This window comes from Cicer arietinum, chromosome 7 (assembly GCF_000331145.2).
Source record: "Cicer arietinum cultivar CDC Frontier isolate Library 1 chromosome 7, Cicar.CDCFrontier_v2.0, whole genome shotgun sequence".
NCBI lineage: Eukaryota > Viridiplantae > Streptophyta > Magnoliopsida > Fabales > Fabaceae > Cicer > Cicer arietinum.
In genome coordinates this window covers 13,701,571-13,719,549 of record NC_021166.2, presented here as the reverse complement: position 1 = coordinate 13,719,549, position 17,979 = coordinate 13,701,571, and the positions used below count along the sequence as shown (strand labels likewise).

Here is a 17,979-nt window from a genome sequence, read left to right as displayed (position 1 = left end):
TTATTTTATTATTATTATTTTCCGGTTCAAAATTTTTTTTTCTTTTTTAAAATAAAAAAAAAAAAAAAAAAGAAAGTGCATCTTGAGGAAATTGAGGTTTGCATCTCCCTGGCCTCTTGGGTAAAGCAATTAGGGGTTGGGAAATCGCATTGTAACGTGAAATTAAGTGAACAAAAACTAGATTTTAGGATTGTTAACTGCGTAATGTTCAAGATCATTATCCTGTCTTATATAATTGTAAATTCATGAATGACAATCAATTGTTAACCTGCATTTTCTCTTTATGTGTGTGCTTGTTTTAAATTTCAAATTATTATTCTTTCTTGCTTCCATGTACAAATGGTAGGGTTTCTATGTGTATGATCATATTTATATGCTACATTAAGAGTTGCGATCATAATTGTGTAAAATCAAATTAAAATATAGAAAGGAAGTAGGATTATAGTTTATTTTAAGTGGGAAGTAGGATTAGAAAGGAATTCAAACTAGTAACAGTAGTATTAGCCAAGCATTTGTATTTTTCAGTCTCACTCGACTTACTTTGGGAAATGAAATAAATGAAAGTGTTGTGAATGAAAGTGAAAGGAATGGAAACAACATGACAATGTGTGGGAGAGAAAAAGGCATGCTCTTTTCACAAAGAAAAAGAAAATTGACATATAGGAAAAATCTGATTTTAGTCTATCTAAATTATATATTTTTAATTAGATCTCTATCATATGAGATACTTACAGTTTTAATTCCATATGATTTTGAAATTTCAAATAACTGATGTGGCATGGACATATAGCAAAACTTATGATTAGGTGAAATAATAACTTTTTAATCATTTAATTATTACTTTATTAATAAATGAAAAACACTTTTTTAAAGGAAATGAATAGCAGTTTCGAAAAAACTAAAAAGAAGAAACTTGAAAAAGGACATTTCAAGGTATCAAAAAAATATCTTCGTAATTTGAAAAAGGACATGCAAAGCATGTATGGAGTTTGCAAGGAAAGAGAATCAAAGACACAAATCTTTTGGGTTTAGCTTTTAAGAGACAAAAGAAGAATATGTGTGGTCTACATGTATGTGTCGTGTCTGGCTGAGAAAGATGGTTACATTTTGCACGGGGTATCCGGAAGTAAGATGGGAAAAAGCATAGCCATAGCTAAAATTGTTGTGATTTGAAGTGAAGTTTGGAAGGTAGCAAGGAAAGAGAGGGACCACAATATGGCTGGAGGCAGCTCAGCTCAATGGTTCCATATTCATAGACAGTTAGTTGGAAAGAATAGAATGAAGATGCATGAGAGAAGAAGAGACTTTCAAAATTTGTTATTAATAGTAATGTTCTGACCCTCAACCCACATTTCTAATGTATTGTCTGTTTTGAATCAAGTGCCTAAGTCTCCACAGTTTTACTAAAAAAGTTAGTTAATTGCGGTTAATATAACTCTTGTTGCTTGCAAATAATATCAGAAAAAAATGCTAACATAAGTTAGTTACAGCATAACATGCACATATCCAAAGATTAAGAAAGAAATTGGACACAAATGAATTTGCATTTTTTATATGGACAAATATACATTTCCAATTTTGTAAATCACAATTTAAAGTGTGAGAAATTCTTAGCTACATACATTGCCTTCCATAGTCACTCCATTCAACATGTGCAAGTTTATATAAGTCATGCTATAATTTATGGAGTGCTTGTATGAAACATTTCTACCCAATAATTTGGTGTGTATAATACACTGCCCCTGAAAGATTGCAGATAGTGATCTACAGCTGCAAATTTGTGCTGTGTAACTTTTCTGTACCTTAAAAATTTGTATATTTGAACACAGTCCATCATACTCCCAGCAAAACTTGTGTCTCTTCCCTCTTAGAGATGGTTGGAGCGGATCTCGTCACCTTAACTCGAAATGAAACCTGCAAATAACATGGATGCTACATCATAAGTAATGCACCATATAGAATAAACTTAAAACATTTTATGGCTAGTGTTATGTGAAAGACAGAGTCTAGGTCACCGGAATCTATAAGGTTAAGAAAACCTTAATCGCAGATAACTTAGTATTTGGGGTAATGTGTCAAAAGTGTCCCTATCTTTTTCTTGCCTTTTAGCTTATATAGTGGTCATGTAATTCGGGGTGGGCCCCTTTCACCTGTCCCAGGCTCAATACTAATTAGGGTGTGTGGTCCCATCGAATATTTTTGTACCCGCTGATGATTGAGATAGTACGTAATAGGGGCGCGTGCATGTCTTAGTCATGTCTCATGAGATCCACCAAGACTAACCCCCTGACAAGTCAATCGGCTAGCCTTCTTGCAAACTAATACATTTAGTATCTCTAGCATGTTTCTGGGCAGGCGTAGCTCATCCCTATCGTCCTAGGTCAGTCCATTGGTTCAATAGATTGGTACCAAACACGGCCTCCAACCGTCAAAGCCAAAGGGCGTAGGCACTTAGGATTGACCGAGTGGATCGAATAGCTTGGTACCGAACACAGCCCCTCAAGCATCAAGGTTGAAGGATGTAGACGCTTAGGATTGACCGAGTGGACCAAATAGATTGGTACTGAAAAACTAGAATAATGTAACTGATATGCATACATGTCAGTAGATAAACATAAACATTATTCATATACTTGTTAAGAATGTATCTGAAAAGTGCTTCTATTTTTAAGCAATCAATTATTACCTTTTCAGAACCAAACACAAGAACATCAAATGGGTGGACACGTGCAGGATAATTTGGAGGTACCCTATATTGCTTTCCTTCAATACTGCAAAACATAATGAGAATGATATTAAGTACATTTGTCAAGACAGTGCCTTCAATACGGTACCTTCCAATTCTTTAACTTACTCGACGATCCAAGTGCCATGTTCACTTCTCAAATCAGTTACGAAGAAGGCACCATCCTTATAGTAAATTCGTGCATGCTTTGGAGAAACCTAAAAAGAGAGATTAATGATCATGTTTCATGATGTCGAATATATATTAAGCAAGGAATTAAGTTTAACTCAAGTGGTGTAAATTGTTGTACCTGGGGTGAAGGAATTGTAATTGAACTACCTGGATAATCTTCTTGCAGTTCACTCCTGAAATTACATAAACATATCACAAAATAAGATATATGTTATCATATGACAATTGAGAATGGAATAATGCACACTAAATGGTGACCAAAAAGTAAAATCATTGTTCATGTTTCACTTCATGAGTGAAAATAAATTGTAAAAATGAAAGTAGATGCAACTGTAGGCATACCCGATTATGCAGGACTTCATCTCATTTTGTGTTAAACGTATAGGTTTCGAAAGACCCGTTCCATCTCCACATGGTAATAAAAACCACCTAAAATTCAAACAAGAAGGATAGTTATAGATATTAGGTTATCTACTATATGGTTAATAACATGTAAAGGATGATACTCAGAACATGTTTGGTCGGAGACATACTCTCCATTAATAGCACGCTCAAGCGCATCATCGTCTTCAAACCATCTGCGCAATTCTCCGTTTGCCTATATAATAATAAATAAACACCTTTTAGCAATCAGATCACAACAAATCTAATAGATATAACCATATAAATTATCAGATACAATTTCTTCTCAGAAACAAAGTACAAAAATAACTTATTTGAGAAACATACTTTGTCTGAGAGCCTGCAACTTAGTGGTCTGCCTTCAAGTTTATCACTGCAAAAGTAGCATTTATTTCATGTTGTAAGTCATCAAATTGCATAATTTTACAATTGACTACACAAAATATCTACTTACTGGAAACAAGTAGAAACTTAATATTGTTTTCGATATCATCAGTTTCTTGAACTTCTCAACAATTTTTTGTTGTCTATCGGCTCAGAGTTCTGGCGTGAATGCTAAATGAGAGGACTAGAGTAAGTGAATTATTGGGTTTAGGTAATGTTGCAATATGGATTGTAGTATTTAAATACAAATTGTACACTGTAAATCCTAAGCTTGAAATATTAATACAAAAGAACTGCAACCGCTCTGTAGTCGGAGAAGTAAGCAAAATTGGCTGAATCTCATGATCAAACATTGTGTGTTTTATATTTGTGTTTTTTCACGTCTTTATTCTTTTGACCTCCAGGCATGTCAATTTCAACAAATAATGGACAAATTCTTAGAGCAAACAAAATTAGGCTCTCATCATTACCTATTTCCACCTAAGATCCAGTTCAACATAGACGGCATCAAAATGTCAACGAAAAACCTCCCTCCAACTCTTCCAGGATGTGGTATACGAAAGTTTGTCAAAAACTGTAACGAACGAAACAAAACGATGAATGTGGGAGGCATATACATTTCAAGTGTCAAATTCACTATATCCTTCATTCTCTTATATCTTGGTAAAATTTAAGTTTCTACCTCCAAAGGACCAAGGCCAACACCTAGATATGCCTTGTAGGTGGAAGCCATCAGAGCTGCCATTCTAGCCATTCCATGAATCACCGCAACTCGTAGTTTTCTTTCTCTTTCATATCTGGAAGCATTTATGGAAAAGGGAGAAACAATCACCAAAGAGATTTATCATCAAATCAGCCTATTTGAAAATGAAGACAGATTAACTATTAGACCATGGTTGATGTGAAAGCATCTCTCAATTCAGATCAAGACGACAAAATCAAAATTTCGATGCTTTTTTTTGTGCATATTTGAAAAGGAAATGGTATGTTACCTTCTTAGGGATGAATCAATTTCAATTGGATTCCCTGACTTAATACTTTGTTCCCATGCGTTGTCTAATTCCCATGCAAGTTGATAACTGTCCTGTAATAATAATAATAAGCTTAGATAGTTTGAGTGAATGTTTCGGTGACCTCTTGATCCATCAGATATATGGAATAAAGTTGTTTGTTCGAACAGCCTATCGAAGAAAAGAATGATAGAAAAATTAAAGAAAAAAAATCAAGAGAAAAAGAAAAACCCTGAACTACCAAAGTCAATACAATCAGGAATAACTTGACATGTACTTTGGGTCTGAAAATGTAGGAAATTTCTGGAACTCATCATCGAGCAACGAGAAATTCTTATTAAAAAGAGACAGGATGTTAGGATATAGAATAAAGGGAAATTAGAGTAGTTGAAGTAGTTAAGGGTTGCTGGATTAGTTAGTTAGGTTAGTTACTTTCTGTTTGTTAGTTGTTGTTTCTGTTTTAGGGTAGTTGCTATTAATCCTTGTCCCTATCCTTGTGTATAGGCCATTCCATTGTAAAACATCTTTTAGCAATTTTAGAAATTTAGTGGTGTATACCATTATAGGAGTGTATCCTCTTTTGTTATAATTTTCTTGGAGAGATTCTTTGCTATTATTTCTTATCATTTTTTTCTAAATATTAGTGTACTTTCTCTAAATCCTTGGAATCCAATTCTTGGGTTCCTAACACAGGATGAAGAGACAAGACAACAAATAAGAGAAATATATACCTCAATGGCCATGCATCCTCCTTGTCCCATATTTGGCTGCATGGCATGAACAGAATCACCGAGCAAAGTCACACGACCTTTTCCCCATTTCAATGTGGGTATCCTGTCGTATATATCTCGGCGCAGAATCGCCTCCTCTTCCGTGGCAAGTATCAGATCTACTGCATTATCACACCAACCCTTAAATATACTGAGCAACCTTTCCTTTTTTCCTGCAATGCATAAAGAATTAAAAGATTAACATGGCGGTTCAACTTTTTTGCCACATAGCGAAAAATGAAAAATAAAAATACACTTAGAATACATACTATTGGGTTCATCAACACCTCCAGGAGCTTCTTTGTGAAATGCATACCATTGCATCTTTCCAGCTCCAACATCGGAAGATACAAAGTATTGTTTGTGTCCCAAGAATACTCGGTACCTTCTCAAAGAGAAGTTTAAGTAAGTTTCTTAACATGATATTAGCGATATTTACAACAACAAAAATATAAAATATAAGACAAGGAACACTGATAATTAGGGATATAATACAAAACTAATGGCCAACATACCCAACAGATTCAATGTCAGCAGGCACAAAATCTGCGATACCGGTATAACAAGTATAGCCAGAGTAAACAGCTTCTGTTAGTCCAAATAACTGTGTCCTTACCTATTCACAAAATAATACATTAAGATTAAATGCATAACTTATTTATGCTAAGTATTACATATACTTCAATATCAGAAAAACTATTGGCCAATGAAAAGGATTAGAGTCGAAGAAAAGTTAACAATACCTTGGAGTATATACCATCTGCTCCAACCAATAGATCTCCTTCATATTTTTGACCATTCTCAAGCTCTACTGTTACCTGAAATTAGCATGCTTGATGAGAAAAGTCGTAAATTTGAAATCCAATGCAAGAAGAATGAAATAGAAGCTTCAGAAAATACATAAAGCATGATTGATATCAATATGAGAAGAATATTCAATATAAAATATTGTTTTCTAGTTACCTTGTTTCCGTCATCTTCGAAATTAACGACATTACTGGCATTCATAACAATATCTTCCCCAACCGCACGAGCAAGAATTCCTTGCAAAACCATTCGACTAATAACTCTTGTAACTGGAAGCCCACGTTCCACTGCAGGAGTGAATGTATCAAACTTAACGTACCTGATAACAAATTACATATCAATTCATGGTACCAAATATTAACATCCAGTATAGGAAATGGCGAACAACTTTTTTACAACTTTGACATTAATGAAACTAGATTGTTGTTGTTTGATAAAGAAAGGCTGATGTACTATCTAAGTGTAACCGATATGATTAGAAAAGGGTGTGTTAATAGAATTTTACTAGATTCACAAACACAACATTTAAGAATGGAGGGTACTCCTTTAATAAACCTGTAATACTCCTCTAACTTTGAATGCTCCTCCAACTCAAGGTTTTAGATACCTAGTGAAGAAAAAACTGTTCATAAATATAATCATCATAGTAGCCAACATAAGTTGGTCTAATTGATAAAGATTCAACTCATATTCTATAATGATCTGGGTTCGAATCTCGTGAATGTAACCTTGTTGGTGGATAATATGTCCATACTCCCTCTGTCCGAAAAGTTGATGTATTTGGTCCAAATATTGGGCTAAATAGATCAAATTTTTTTAACCTATTTTTGTTTATATTTCAAGATGCTGGGAGTATCTCTACAACTGCTCTATGAGCCTTGGAGTCTTGAGACTCAACTCACCTAAACTTTATACATTTTTGTTAGTTACACATCCCTTTTGTAATAATCATACGAAACTTTTAAATGTTTACAATTGAGGCCTATTTATAGTATACAACCAATAAAGCCAAACAACCTAACTATTTTATGGACAGCTGGAATAAGATAATCCAGAATTAGAATAAAATCCCAACATACCAAAAAACTAATAAATAATCCAAAATTAATATAAATAAAAAAGAGATAATTTTCTGTTTATTAAATTTCAACAACATACCAAGAACCAGAAACCCCATCAACAAGACCATTGATTCTATCACCAGTGATACAACCAAGTTTCATAACTTCATCAGCAACATCTGAATCAATAGCTTCCAAAGCAGCCAAAGCATTACTCTGAATCTGAATTGGACCTCTGTATTGTCCTTCTCCCCTTACAGCACTCAAATCCTTCTCAAACACCATCACTTCAAACCCTTTTCTCTTTGCAGCCAAAGCAAAAACCAATCCACCTATTCCACCACCTGCAACAAGTACCCGAATCTTCTTCTTCTTCTCAGCTTGTGTTTGATTTGGAATAGCTTCAGCTACTGTAGCTTTCACTTTCACATGCATCACAAACACCTTCCTCCTCTGTTTTCTTGTTCTGTTTTTTCCATTGCTATGAAAAGGTGAAGAATTTTCAAGTGAAAACTCTTTGTTGGATGGAATTGACAAATGGGTTCTTGAGAAATATGCTGTTGAAGGATTTAGAGTGTTGTAACATAAAGTAGAAGCCATGGTTGAGTTGAAAAAACACAAAGCTTAGGAACCAACACAACACAAGTTGAATGTTCTAAGAGTGTGTGTTTGTGTAAGTGTCTTCTGTGTCTGATCAACAAAACACAGTGATTTGCATTGATTAAAGGGTGTTTGAAGATTTTAGCAAATGCTTAAGGAAGAGATAAAAAAGAAAGAAAAAAGAGTGTGAAAAATATAAGAAATATGAGTGTTGTTATAAAATAATTATTCCTAAAATAAATAAAAGAGATATAAATATTATTAGAGGTTGAGGTTTTGACAAGAGATGGAAGTAAATAATTTATTTATAAAATAAGGAATAAAGAGGGATAAAGGAATTGGTGGTTTACAGTTGCAGTTTCACAAATATCAGCGACAAGATGTCCAAATCGATCTCCCATGTAAGTCTCTTGATTTCGTACTCTATTTTGAAAACTAGTAACTATTCAAAACACTAATCTCCATAATATGTCGATAAGATTAAGTCTGAAACTGAAATTAAGTGAATATATTTTTTATAATATTGATAATTTAAAGAATTGGACTTATCAACCAAATTTGATACTTTAACTTCAAATCAAAAGTAAGATGAAAGATTTTTATCTTTCGTATGATAATAAATATCATTTTTTTTATTTGTAATATTTTTTAATTGTATTATTTAATTAATAATATGTACACTAGTATCAAATCTTTATATATTATATTTTATTTTATATTTATGATTGTGTAGTAGGAGAAGGAGTATATGATGAAGGTGTGAAATCAGTGGCACTAGTGGTGGGTGACTTTTAGAGACATATTTTGGAACCTTAATTGTGGTCATAGTTCAAATTTGTGGTAGTCTATACTTGTATGTAGTAAACTCTCCCACGTATGAATAATCACAACATGATTCAGATCCACCACGAAATCAAAATAACAAATTTGATTGGCTTGTGCTATTTGCCTATATGGATAAGGACGTTTTCTCCATTACTTTTACTTTTACTTATTTATTTTAATTTTAATTTAAAACAATTCATCTCTACTAGTTAACCTCGCATTTTCTCCTTAGGTTTATTAAAACCACTCCTTAGGCTATCGACATTGTAAAAAACTCAACGTCTCTCGTCTATATTATTTTACTTTTTTAAACAATTTCTTTTAGCAGGTGATTTGTTATGTTGTTTCAGTTTCTTACCTGCAACTAATAAACTTTTAATATTTATTTTGTTGTTATATTTTGTATAATACTCTTATTATTATATTGTAATATTGTGTCTTTTTAATTCTGAATTTGTTGGTCAATAAATTATTTAGCCTCTAGTCTGCAATTGTTACGGAAATACAAATGAGTTTTCACAACTCTACTTTCTCAATTCAAAAGTAATTTTTTTTGCAATTTAATTATTTTCAAGAAGTAAATAGAGTTTAAAAAATTTTCTTTTTGCATAAATAACTTTTGAGTTAGTGGTATTTTGTTACATATTATATTTATCATTCATTTTTAAAAAAATCTTGATTGTAGTTAGAGTATGATTTTTGCAGGTATATTTGATCTCATCTACAAGAAAGTATAATGACTTTCCAAAAGATAGACAAAATTGTTCATGTTCAACTTTATAATAGTGTTATAACTGTGTCTTCAAGATTTTTAGAACCATATATCATATAATAGATAAAAGGATATAACTCTTAAGACATTGAAATTTATAAATGTAATTTCTTTGAAAGTGGTAGAATAAAATGAATATCAAACGATAAAATTACATACATATTTTAATTTTTTCTTTCACTTTTTCTAACAATATTTTTCTATTAAGAGGGAGGCTTATAAAAGGGTCAATGTTTTGTTAACTGAGAGATATAGGTCTAATGTTTTGTTTATTGAGAGATTTATAGGCCCAATACTTTTCTATTAAGAGAGGCTTATACGCCCAATATTTTATGGGTTTAAGTGAGAGACTTATTGGTCCAATGTTTTGTTAATTGAGATTTTTTTCTTGAAAATTTTTTTAAATTTATTTTTCTCAAAAAAAATATTAAAAAATTTATCAAAACAATCTAAAATATTTTTTCTCGAAAAAATTTTTAAATAATTTTTTCTCGAAAGAGAAAAATAAAAAATTTATTTTTCTCGAAAAATTTGACTTTTTTTAGAAAAAAAATTTCTTAAAAAAATAAAAAATCATTTTTTTATCAAAAAAAAAATAGAATTTTTTTATAAAAAATATTTGAAAAAGTAGACCTATAGATCCCCTAAATCCACAAAATTTTAGAGACTTTTTAATTTTTGAAGTCTTTTTAACTATGAAATTTTGTGGTTTTTCCAACATATTGGCGAAAATCAATAATTAAAAAGCTTGTGAAATTAACACATATAATTGTGAGTGGAGCAAAAAGGTCGAGTTCGAAAAACGCGCATTCTATTCATATAAAGTTTTAAAAAAATTAACATTTTACACTTATTTTTATAGATAAATAGAAGAAGAAAAAGAAAAAAAAAACAGTATAACAGAGAGTCCTAAGTGGTTTAGTGGGTTGGGGTAAAGAGAAAATTATAGATTCAATTATTTTCTTCTAAATTGACAACTAATTACTAATTGATTATTAAGAAAGTATGAAAGGTATAATATATTAACAGTGTTATATGTTAAATTAAAAAATAATAACTTGTTTTAAAAATAAATAAATAAACATTTTACCACATATGACATAATACCTAGATTCTATAAAAATAGATGCTATATTTTTAATTAAAAAATGTATTTATTTTATTTGAGAAAAATTAATTTTAAATAACAATAAATGTTATATCTTTAATTAAAAAAGTCAAATATTTCTGTAGTTTAAATATCAAGTATCATATGATAGTATATAACATATATATTTTTATTGACCAAAAAATGACATTAGTTTTTCATAAAAATATATGTTATATCTTTTTAGAAGAAAAAAATCAGAACATGTATGTATATTTTATATACCAAATATTTTAGAAGATGCAAAATTTGAAATATCATTTAAGCATTTTTAACGTGGTTACGGCACGCAAATATTGAAGCTAAGCTTACAGTTTTCAGCATATGCTCTGGATTTGTAAAACTTTCGTAATATGTTTTTTTATTGAATACTTAAAAATCAGAAAAAATAAAGGGCAAAAATAAAATTTTGTTATTAAGGTTGGAGCGACCAATAGATTTTTAGCCTATTTATTCGGCAGTGGGGGTTTCTTAATATTCGGGTTCCGTTTCCTAAGCTTTATTTGTTAGGGCCTAGATGACTACAAAATTATATGACGGTACACTACTACTTGCACCTCCTATTTTACTAATTATGTTTTGTTTTCAAATATACAATTGAAAACCAAAAACTAACCACCACCTGCAATGGGCCTTTTGATGTAATACTACACTGTCTTCAGAAATATATATATCCAAACATAGTGTAGTTGTTTAGAAAGTTGACGGAAGAAGCACTCTTTCTAAAATATAGTTGACCATCAATATTGAACATTATTGGAAACCACCAACATTTTAAATATGTCAATTTGAATCCATATGCAACAGCACCTTCAACACTAGCTCGTTTATGCTTATTTTTTGCTGACAAAACTATATAATTTGTTTAGCACACGTTTCAAAACACATTATTTTAGAGCAAATTAATAAACAACTGCGGTGGATATACAATTGTAGCATTCAAATACTTCAAAGTTGAAACGCTAAATCATTCACTCAAACACACTATTAAACAAATATTTTATTTTTTTATTTTAATCTTTTTTAGAATTTGATTAATTAGGACTAATCCAACCATCTAAATCAACTCGTAATATAAAGACTATCAATCACATATAAATAATTTTGTATATCATATTCATTCAATGTGAGACTCTTAACGTATCCTTTCACGTTTAAGGTTGACATGTAGAATATGATCCGAGTAATTCAATAGCAATCAGTTGATAATATGTAGTTCGACAGATTTTAAATACACTCAAATATATCATCTTATAATTTTTGTTAAGTCTAATTGAATTCTACAAAATTGTTTGTAAAGTGAGATTTATCATCACTTTATAAACAACTTTTTGGTACCATAATTCATTAAATGGAAGACTCTTAATATTTAACTTGTTAGAATAAAAAAAAAGATCTTAACTAATTTGGAGTTCAATCCAGAAAATAAAATCTAAATAATTTATAGTTCAACTTCAAGAATTAAAATAAAATTTGACTAATGATTTTCAAAATATAATTTGAGTACTCTTAGTAAAGTTTATCATCTAAATCCATCCATGAAGCTTAGTGTTCAATGGGGGAGCTTAAATACTCTATTTTTATTAATAAATTGGTATATTATTATATTTAGTTACTCTAAGAATATTTTATTTTTACAAAATTATTCTAAGAATACTTAGGTACCACAAAACTAATCAATTTCTTACAAATAATTTAATTGTTTACATTAAAGAAAAACATTATTAATCTATTTTATACAACATCAATTACAAATAAATTTAATTATTTGAAACATCATGAAACTTAATTAATTAACTTTCATAAATTACTATTGAAATTTTTTATTTCCTTTAAAATGTTTTCACAATATATATTTTATATGAAAAATTATTATGAACTTTTATTCAATATTTAAATTTAATACATTAATAGTAAAAATATTTTTCTTTTCTTTTCTTTATATTTTACCTCCTCATAAAATTAGTCAGGACGTTGTAAGTCCAAATTCTTGGTTACTAAACAAGTGCTTCAAGTGATCCTAATACTTACAATTTTCACTCTCACTTCCTTGTGTCAACTTCTCTTACTTGAAGAACAAAATTTTTATGCATAAAATTTAATGAAGCCTCACCCTAAGGCCTACCGCATGTGAGGGCATTTGGAGTTACGACATGACAAGTGGAATTCTGCAACATGTCTCGCGGTGCTTATGTTTATGTCCACATTATGGTCTTTCTTCTTTTAATTTTTTATTATCAAGAATTACAAATTTGAGTTTATGCATTAGGATAAACACTTTCAATGCCGTTTAAAATAACATAAAAATAATTTATATATGTTTATAAATTATTTTTAACTAATTTTTATAAATTCTTTATAAGTAGTCTTTTAGCAACCTTGATCCCTCTGAAACCACCTTTATCGTACGCACTCATTAAAGTGTTTTCCATCCTAACAAAATGCCTAATTCATTGGGGTTGGGTCTAACGTGATGTGTCTCGTCTCATATATAATAACATGTCTGCATTCTAAGAATGTTTACCCTATGCACCACAAAACGTTACTTTAAACCGATCACCGATCAAAGCAACACGACAAATATCAATAATACTATACCATACCATTATTTATTAATTAATTAATTAATAGTCTCGTCTCTCGACTTTACTTGTCATATAGTAATACTCAACTAACGCACTATTTGTTACTGCGTTTTACTTTGTCCTTTTGTGTATCTACGACTTTACCTTGCTTCACTCATATCTCACGACTGGTCAAATTCTAACATTGTCTCTTTTTGGTTACAACGAATCTCATCAGATTTAAGTACACCTTCATATATCAACATCACATGAAAGTAAATAAAAAATAAAATATTATACTCCTACTCTCGAAAAGAATCTTTTATTACACTTTTTTATTTTATTTTAAAAAGTATGGTAGTGCTGGTTACATTACAATCTATAGAGTTGCATTGCACTGGCATAATATTATCAACAATGATTTATGCATACATTTTATCATTTTATCTCTCAAAATATATATATTCATATAAGATATACATCAAACATTTTTCTAATATTATGTTTTTTGAAATTGATGAGTTTCATAGAATTTATTGAGATCGAGATAATTTAATTGAACTCAATTCTAAATAAATCTAACTACATGTTTGGATTTACAAAGAAATTTCACCATTCCAAACGAGTACTTACTTTTTTATACATATAAGTAGAAAATACTCATCATTGTTGTTTAAGAGTAATTAATCTTCCTCAAAAAACTATAAAACACACAAAATAGATGATAACCTCTCAACCAAATTTTCTCTATAAGAATCGATTTCAAATCCATAACCACTTAGGCCAACAACCACATGTTGTTAAGTAAATTATATTCTATTTCAACCAATAAAGTAAAGTTTGATAGAAAATATATTATTAATGTCACCTCAATTAAAAAAAAACACAAGAGTAGATAGGGGCAAAACATGTTCCCCTTTCCTTTTTAGTACTACAATTACTATGTCTTTGTAACCACATGGAACACTCTAACTCACTGAGTAACATCAAGAAGGAATCTTCATCTTCAGTTTCCTCCAACCAGAACATGGGTTCTTTCCCAAGTCCAGGAGCACCATATTACAGAGACAGAACAAGAAGGTATGAGAACAACAAAGGGTGGAGTTCAGAGAGAATATCAAAGTCAACAAACAACAACAGCAGAAGACACACTATGTCTGGTTTAACACCATTCAATAATGGTGGAAGAACAATGCCTTCAAAATGGGATGAAGCTGAAAGATGGATTTGTAGTCCTGTTTCATCCTATGCTTCTGATAGCAGAACATCTTCACATATACAACAGCAACAACAACTTCAACAACGTAGACCCAAATCAATAAGTGGTCCAATTGTTCAACCAGGTTTGGCTTTCTACTCAAACTATTCACCTTCAGTTTCACAACTTGGACAAGGTTTTGTTGTGAGGAACTTGATGGTTAGTTCACCTTTTTCAACTGGTGTGTTGGCACCTGTTGCTGTTTCTGTTCATCGTTATGATGATGATGATGACACACATGGTACTGTTTTTGGTTATGAAATTGACAATGGTGTGCAATATTCTATTCCTGTCTTCAACCAGAATGGTGTAGCGAGTTCATCAATGTCCACTGCACCCATGTGTTCTGAATCTGAAATGATGTGTCACCCTTCATCTCCTTCTTCTCAAGGTAATAATAATAAATATAATATAATATGCTCGTGTATAATTGATTCTACCTTGAAGTTAGAATTTAGAGCTTTTACTTCTAGAATTGAATTTTACCTTCACTTTTACATGACCATTTTCAAATATAAATCACTTTACACTCATGTCACTTTTGATAAGAATCAATTCTAAAATCAACATTTGTCATTGTCGAACTAAACAGAAATCTAATAGTCAGTAAGTGTGAGTTTAAAACTAGATTTAAGGGGATTATTCGTGTGAACTGTATTATTCATTCATAAAAGAATGAATAAATTTTGCAAATTATATGCAATGTTTAATCATTCGCTAGCTTAATTCGGCAATATAACTTTGGTCTTAGGTTACATCTATACACTATTACATGTTGACATCTGAGATCAGACAATGTACATGTTTAAAATTATTCTGTTATTTTAACTTACAGATGAGGAACATGATGGAATGAATAATGAGGAAACTGTGATATCTCATGTCCCAAGGTGTGATAAAGGTACCCAAATGAGTCCTACAGAAACAGAGAATGATGCACATTCATCTCCTAAATCTTCTACCACATCTGCCATAGAACAAGAAGATTTTCATTATCCTAAATTAGAAGTCAGAGATGTGGAGGTTGACAGTCAAGCAACTGTTATCAGGGGATCCAAGAGGCATGCAGCCAAATTATTAACCAAAAATGACTCAATGCATACGACAGATTTGAGAAAGAATAGTGCGGATGCACAAGATTCATGTTGGGATATTGAAGAGTCTACCTTGGACACTTCCAAGTATGTCTTGTAAATGCTAAACGCCACACTTTCCTATGAAACTCTTTTACAGTTCCTTAGATCATCATTAGCAAGATATCTGAATCTCACTATTATTCATTTAGAGAGCCAAAAACATTTGACGTGATTGTTTTACTTATTTATTTATTCACGAGCTTCCTTTTTCGGCGCAGGTTACAGAGAGAGGAAGCCAAAATCATTGCATGGGAAAATTTGCAGAAAGCAAAGGCTGAAGCTGCAATACGAAAACTTGAGGTGTTTTTATTATTACGATATGTCTATTCTAGTTTCTAATACCAAGTATATCTAGTGTCTAGAATTAGACACAAGTTAGTATTCAATATTCATATTATCATATTATTAAAAGCAAGATATAAATGTATCAAATGATGTTTCACCCCAATTTCAGTCAAATTGCTGTATTGCAATCTTATAAAGCTCAGAATATAAATGATGTGAACATAACAACAGCAGGGGCACTTGTAATATCTTTCTGACCATGATATGTTTGACACAGATGAAATTGGAAAAGAAGAGATCCTCCACAATGAATAAGATTCTAAAAAAGCTGAGAAGGGCACAATTGAAAGCAGAAAGTATGAGAAGCTTAACACCTGTACAACAGGACCATCAAGCTTCCAAGATTTACAAAGTATTTTCATTCCCCAAATATGCTCAGATGTGGTCTCCAGGCAGCTGCTTCAGCACTCATTCTCGGTGATCGATCCCATGTACGAGCCTTGAAATCATTGAGGTTTTGACCAGGTTGTATAAGAATATACTGCATTGTCTTAATGCCCTTTGATGTAAATGGCTTGTGTTAGAAAGTACATTACATCATTATTTGTAGCTAGGTATGTTATTTGTGTATATAAAGCACAATGAGAATGATTTGTGTGGACGAACTTTCCTCAAATATTTTTATATCTCGTTCTCTTCATGGATAAACATGTTTTTAGAGACGTGTAAGTACTCACACCCTGTTGAATAAGACACTGCACAAGTTCAGCAGCAGGAGTTTTGACAATGATCTGCAATAGATGGCAACAGGGGAAGTGTATCTCTAACCACTCTTTGGAAATAATAACATTTTTAAAAATTTGTGTTAACACAAGTTCTTAATGCGCGTCACTAACCACAAAACTAATTATAAATTGGAACATACTAAACTGGCAAAAAAACACAACTTGCAAGAGGATGGCGAATATAGAGTAAATTTCAAAACCAAAAATTGCCTTTGAAGATTTATAACATACGGCAATTTAATTTCATCATATAGACTATAAGTGAATACAAGTTTGAAGTTCAAGCGGCAAAAAAATAAAGAATTTATCTGGTTTACAATGTGTTAAAGAAAAATCCAACTCTTGGTGTTAATAAAATTTAAATCATTCTCAATAGAAGACCTTCACAGCAGTTCATGGCACCCATGGCAGCATTTGAATTCAATGTGGCCAATAAAACCTTGCTATCCTAGTATGGTCTATACCTCCAATCAGCTCTTGATGGTGGTGGTCTTCTGCTAGCAACTCCATAACTCCACTGCAAAATAAATAAATAAACAAAAAAATTAAGAAGAATAACCTACAGGAACACTTTATTGTCCATTATTTTACATGCAAGGACACTTTATCATCCATCTTTTTCATAATGTTTAAAATATAAGCATTCCAATTCAATTGCAAGATGAGAAAGATGGGAAACAACACATTAAACGTAGTTCCAAAAAAGAGAAAAAAAATGGGCAAATTCTTGAGAAATAACCCAATTTATCATTTATTAGCCGTATTAGTTATAAAATCATTAACTTGCATTGTAGGTATATTTGTAAATTGCAATAATAACCAATTTCGGATTCTCTCAAATTCTCTCCAGTTTTACTCAGCTTTATATCAATAATAATAATATAGTCTATACTCACATCATCGTAGTCCAGGCTATCGTACATTCTCTCATAAGGCCTCACAGGACCGCCATATCCTCTGAAAGAATCCACGCTATTCAACATAGTATTCCTACTGGGCCCTGCCTCATCAAGAGGTGTGGCTGTATCTATGGCAACCTACAGGAGCATGGTGCAAAAATATAAAATCATTTATAAATCCAAGATTCAAAGACACACTTAAACTTATATACAAGTTTATATGATACAAGGAATACATGGTAAGTCAAGTTTCAGAAGAATTAATTTGTGCAGCCTTAAACACGTGTATACACAACAAATAGAATGTCATTGGAGTTCATCTGAACAGTTTTGACATGTTATGTCAGCAGGACCTTC

The 17,979-nt window shown here is 31.3% G+C and overlaps 3 protein-coding genes across 3 annotated transcripts in view; 1 reads left to right on the top strand and 2 right to left on the bottom strand.

Annotated features, from left to right (window-relative positions):
• Positions 1-1,525: 1,525 nt before the first annotated feature.
• LOC101503567 (zeaxanthin epoxidase, chloroplastic-like) lies at positions 1,526-8,140 on the bottom strand. The gene is made up of 16 exons (XM_004509085.4): positions 7,449-8,140; positions 6,447-6,609; positions 6,227-6,301; positions 5,999-6,099; positions 5,753-5,868; positions 5,445-5,656; positions 4,696-4,787; positions 4,386-4,500; positions 4,174-4,277; positions 3,647-3,692; positions 3,451-3,515; positions 3,260-3,346; positions 3,036-3,090; positions 2,855-2,943; positions 2,687-2,771; positions 1,526-1,914 (listed from the first exon to the last, which is right to left on the bottom strand). Exons 1-16 carry the CDS (start codon positions 7,949-7,951, stop codon positions 1,834-1,836), a joined length of 1,989 nt encoding a protein of 662 aa, XP_004509142.1. The 5' UTR covers positions 7,952-8,140; the 3' UTR covers positions 1,526-1,833.
• A 5,981-nt stretch (positions 8,141-14,121) lies between these two features.
• LOC101503251 (uncharacterized) lies at positions 14,122-16,638 on the top strand. The gene is made up of 4 exons (XM_004509084.4): positions 14,122-14,908; positions 15,353-15,698; positions 15,872-15,953; positions 16,216-16,638. Exons 1-4 carry the CDS (start codon positions 14,218-14,220, stop codon positions 16,417-16,419), a joined length of 1,323 nt encoding a protein of 440 aa, XP_004509141.1. The 5' UTR covers positions 14,122-14,217; the 3' UTR covers positions 16,420-16,638.
• Positions 16,639-16,890: 252 nt separating this feature from the next.
• LOC101502287 (heterogeneous nuclear ribonucleoprotein 1-like) overlaps positions 16,891-17,979 on the bottom strand; it is a 6,894-nt gene continuing 5,805 nt past the window's right edge. Inside the window, exons 13-14 of the mRNA XM_004509082.4 lie at positions 17,620-17,760; positions 16,891-17,240 (exon numbers count right to left, since the gene is read on the bottom strand). Of these exons, the coding sequence (XP_004509139.1) occupies positions 17,172-17,240; positions 17,620-17,760 (210 nt within the window). The 3' untranslated portion in view covers positions 16,891-17,171. The remainder of the gene's footprint in view (positions 17,241-17,619; positions 17,761-17,979) is intronic.

Coding starts and splice junctions, on each gene's coding strand:
- LOC101503251 (XM_004509084.4), top strand. CDS start 14,218: ATGGAACACTCTAACTCACTGAGTAACATCAAGAAGGAATCTTCATCT. Junction 14,909..15,352: donor TTCATCTCCTTCTTCTCAAG/GTAATAATAATA, acceptor TTTAACTTACAG/ATGAGGAACATGATGGAATG. Junction 15,699..15,871: donor TCTACCTTGGACACTTCCAA/GTATGTCTTGTA, acceptor TTTTCGGCGCAG/GTTACAGAGAGAGGAAGCCA.
- LOC101503567 (XM_004509085.4), bottom strand. CDS start 7,951: ATGGCTTCTACTTTATGTTACAACACTCTAAATCCTTCAACAGCATAT. Junction 6,100..6,226: donor CAGATGGTATATACTCCAAG/GTATTGTTAACT, acceptor TTTTGTGAATAG/GTAAGGACACAGTTATTTGG. Junction 5,657..5,752: donor AGGTGTTGATGAACCCAATA/GTATGTATTCTA, acceptor TATGCATTGCAG/GAAAAAAGGAAAGGTTGCTC.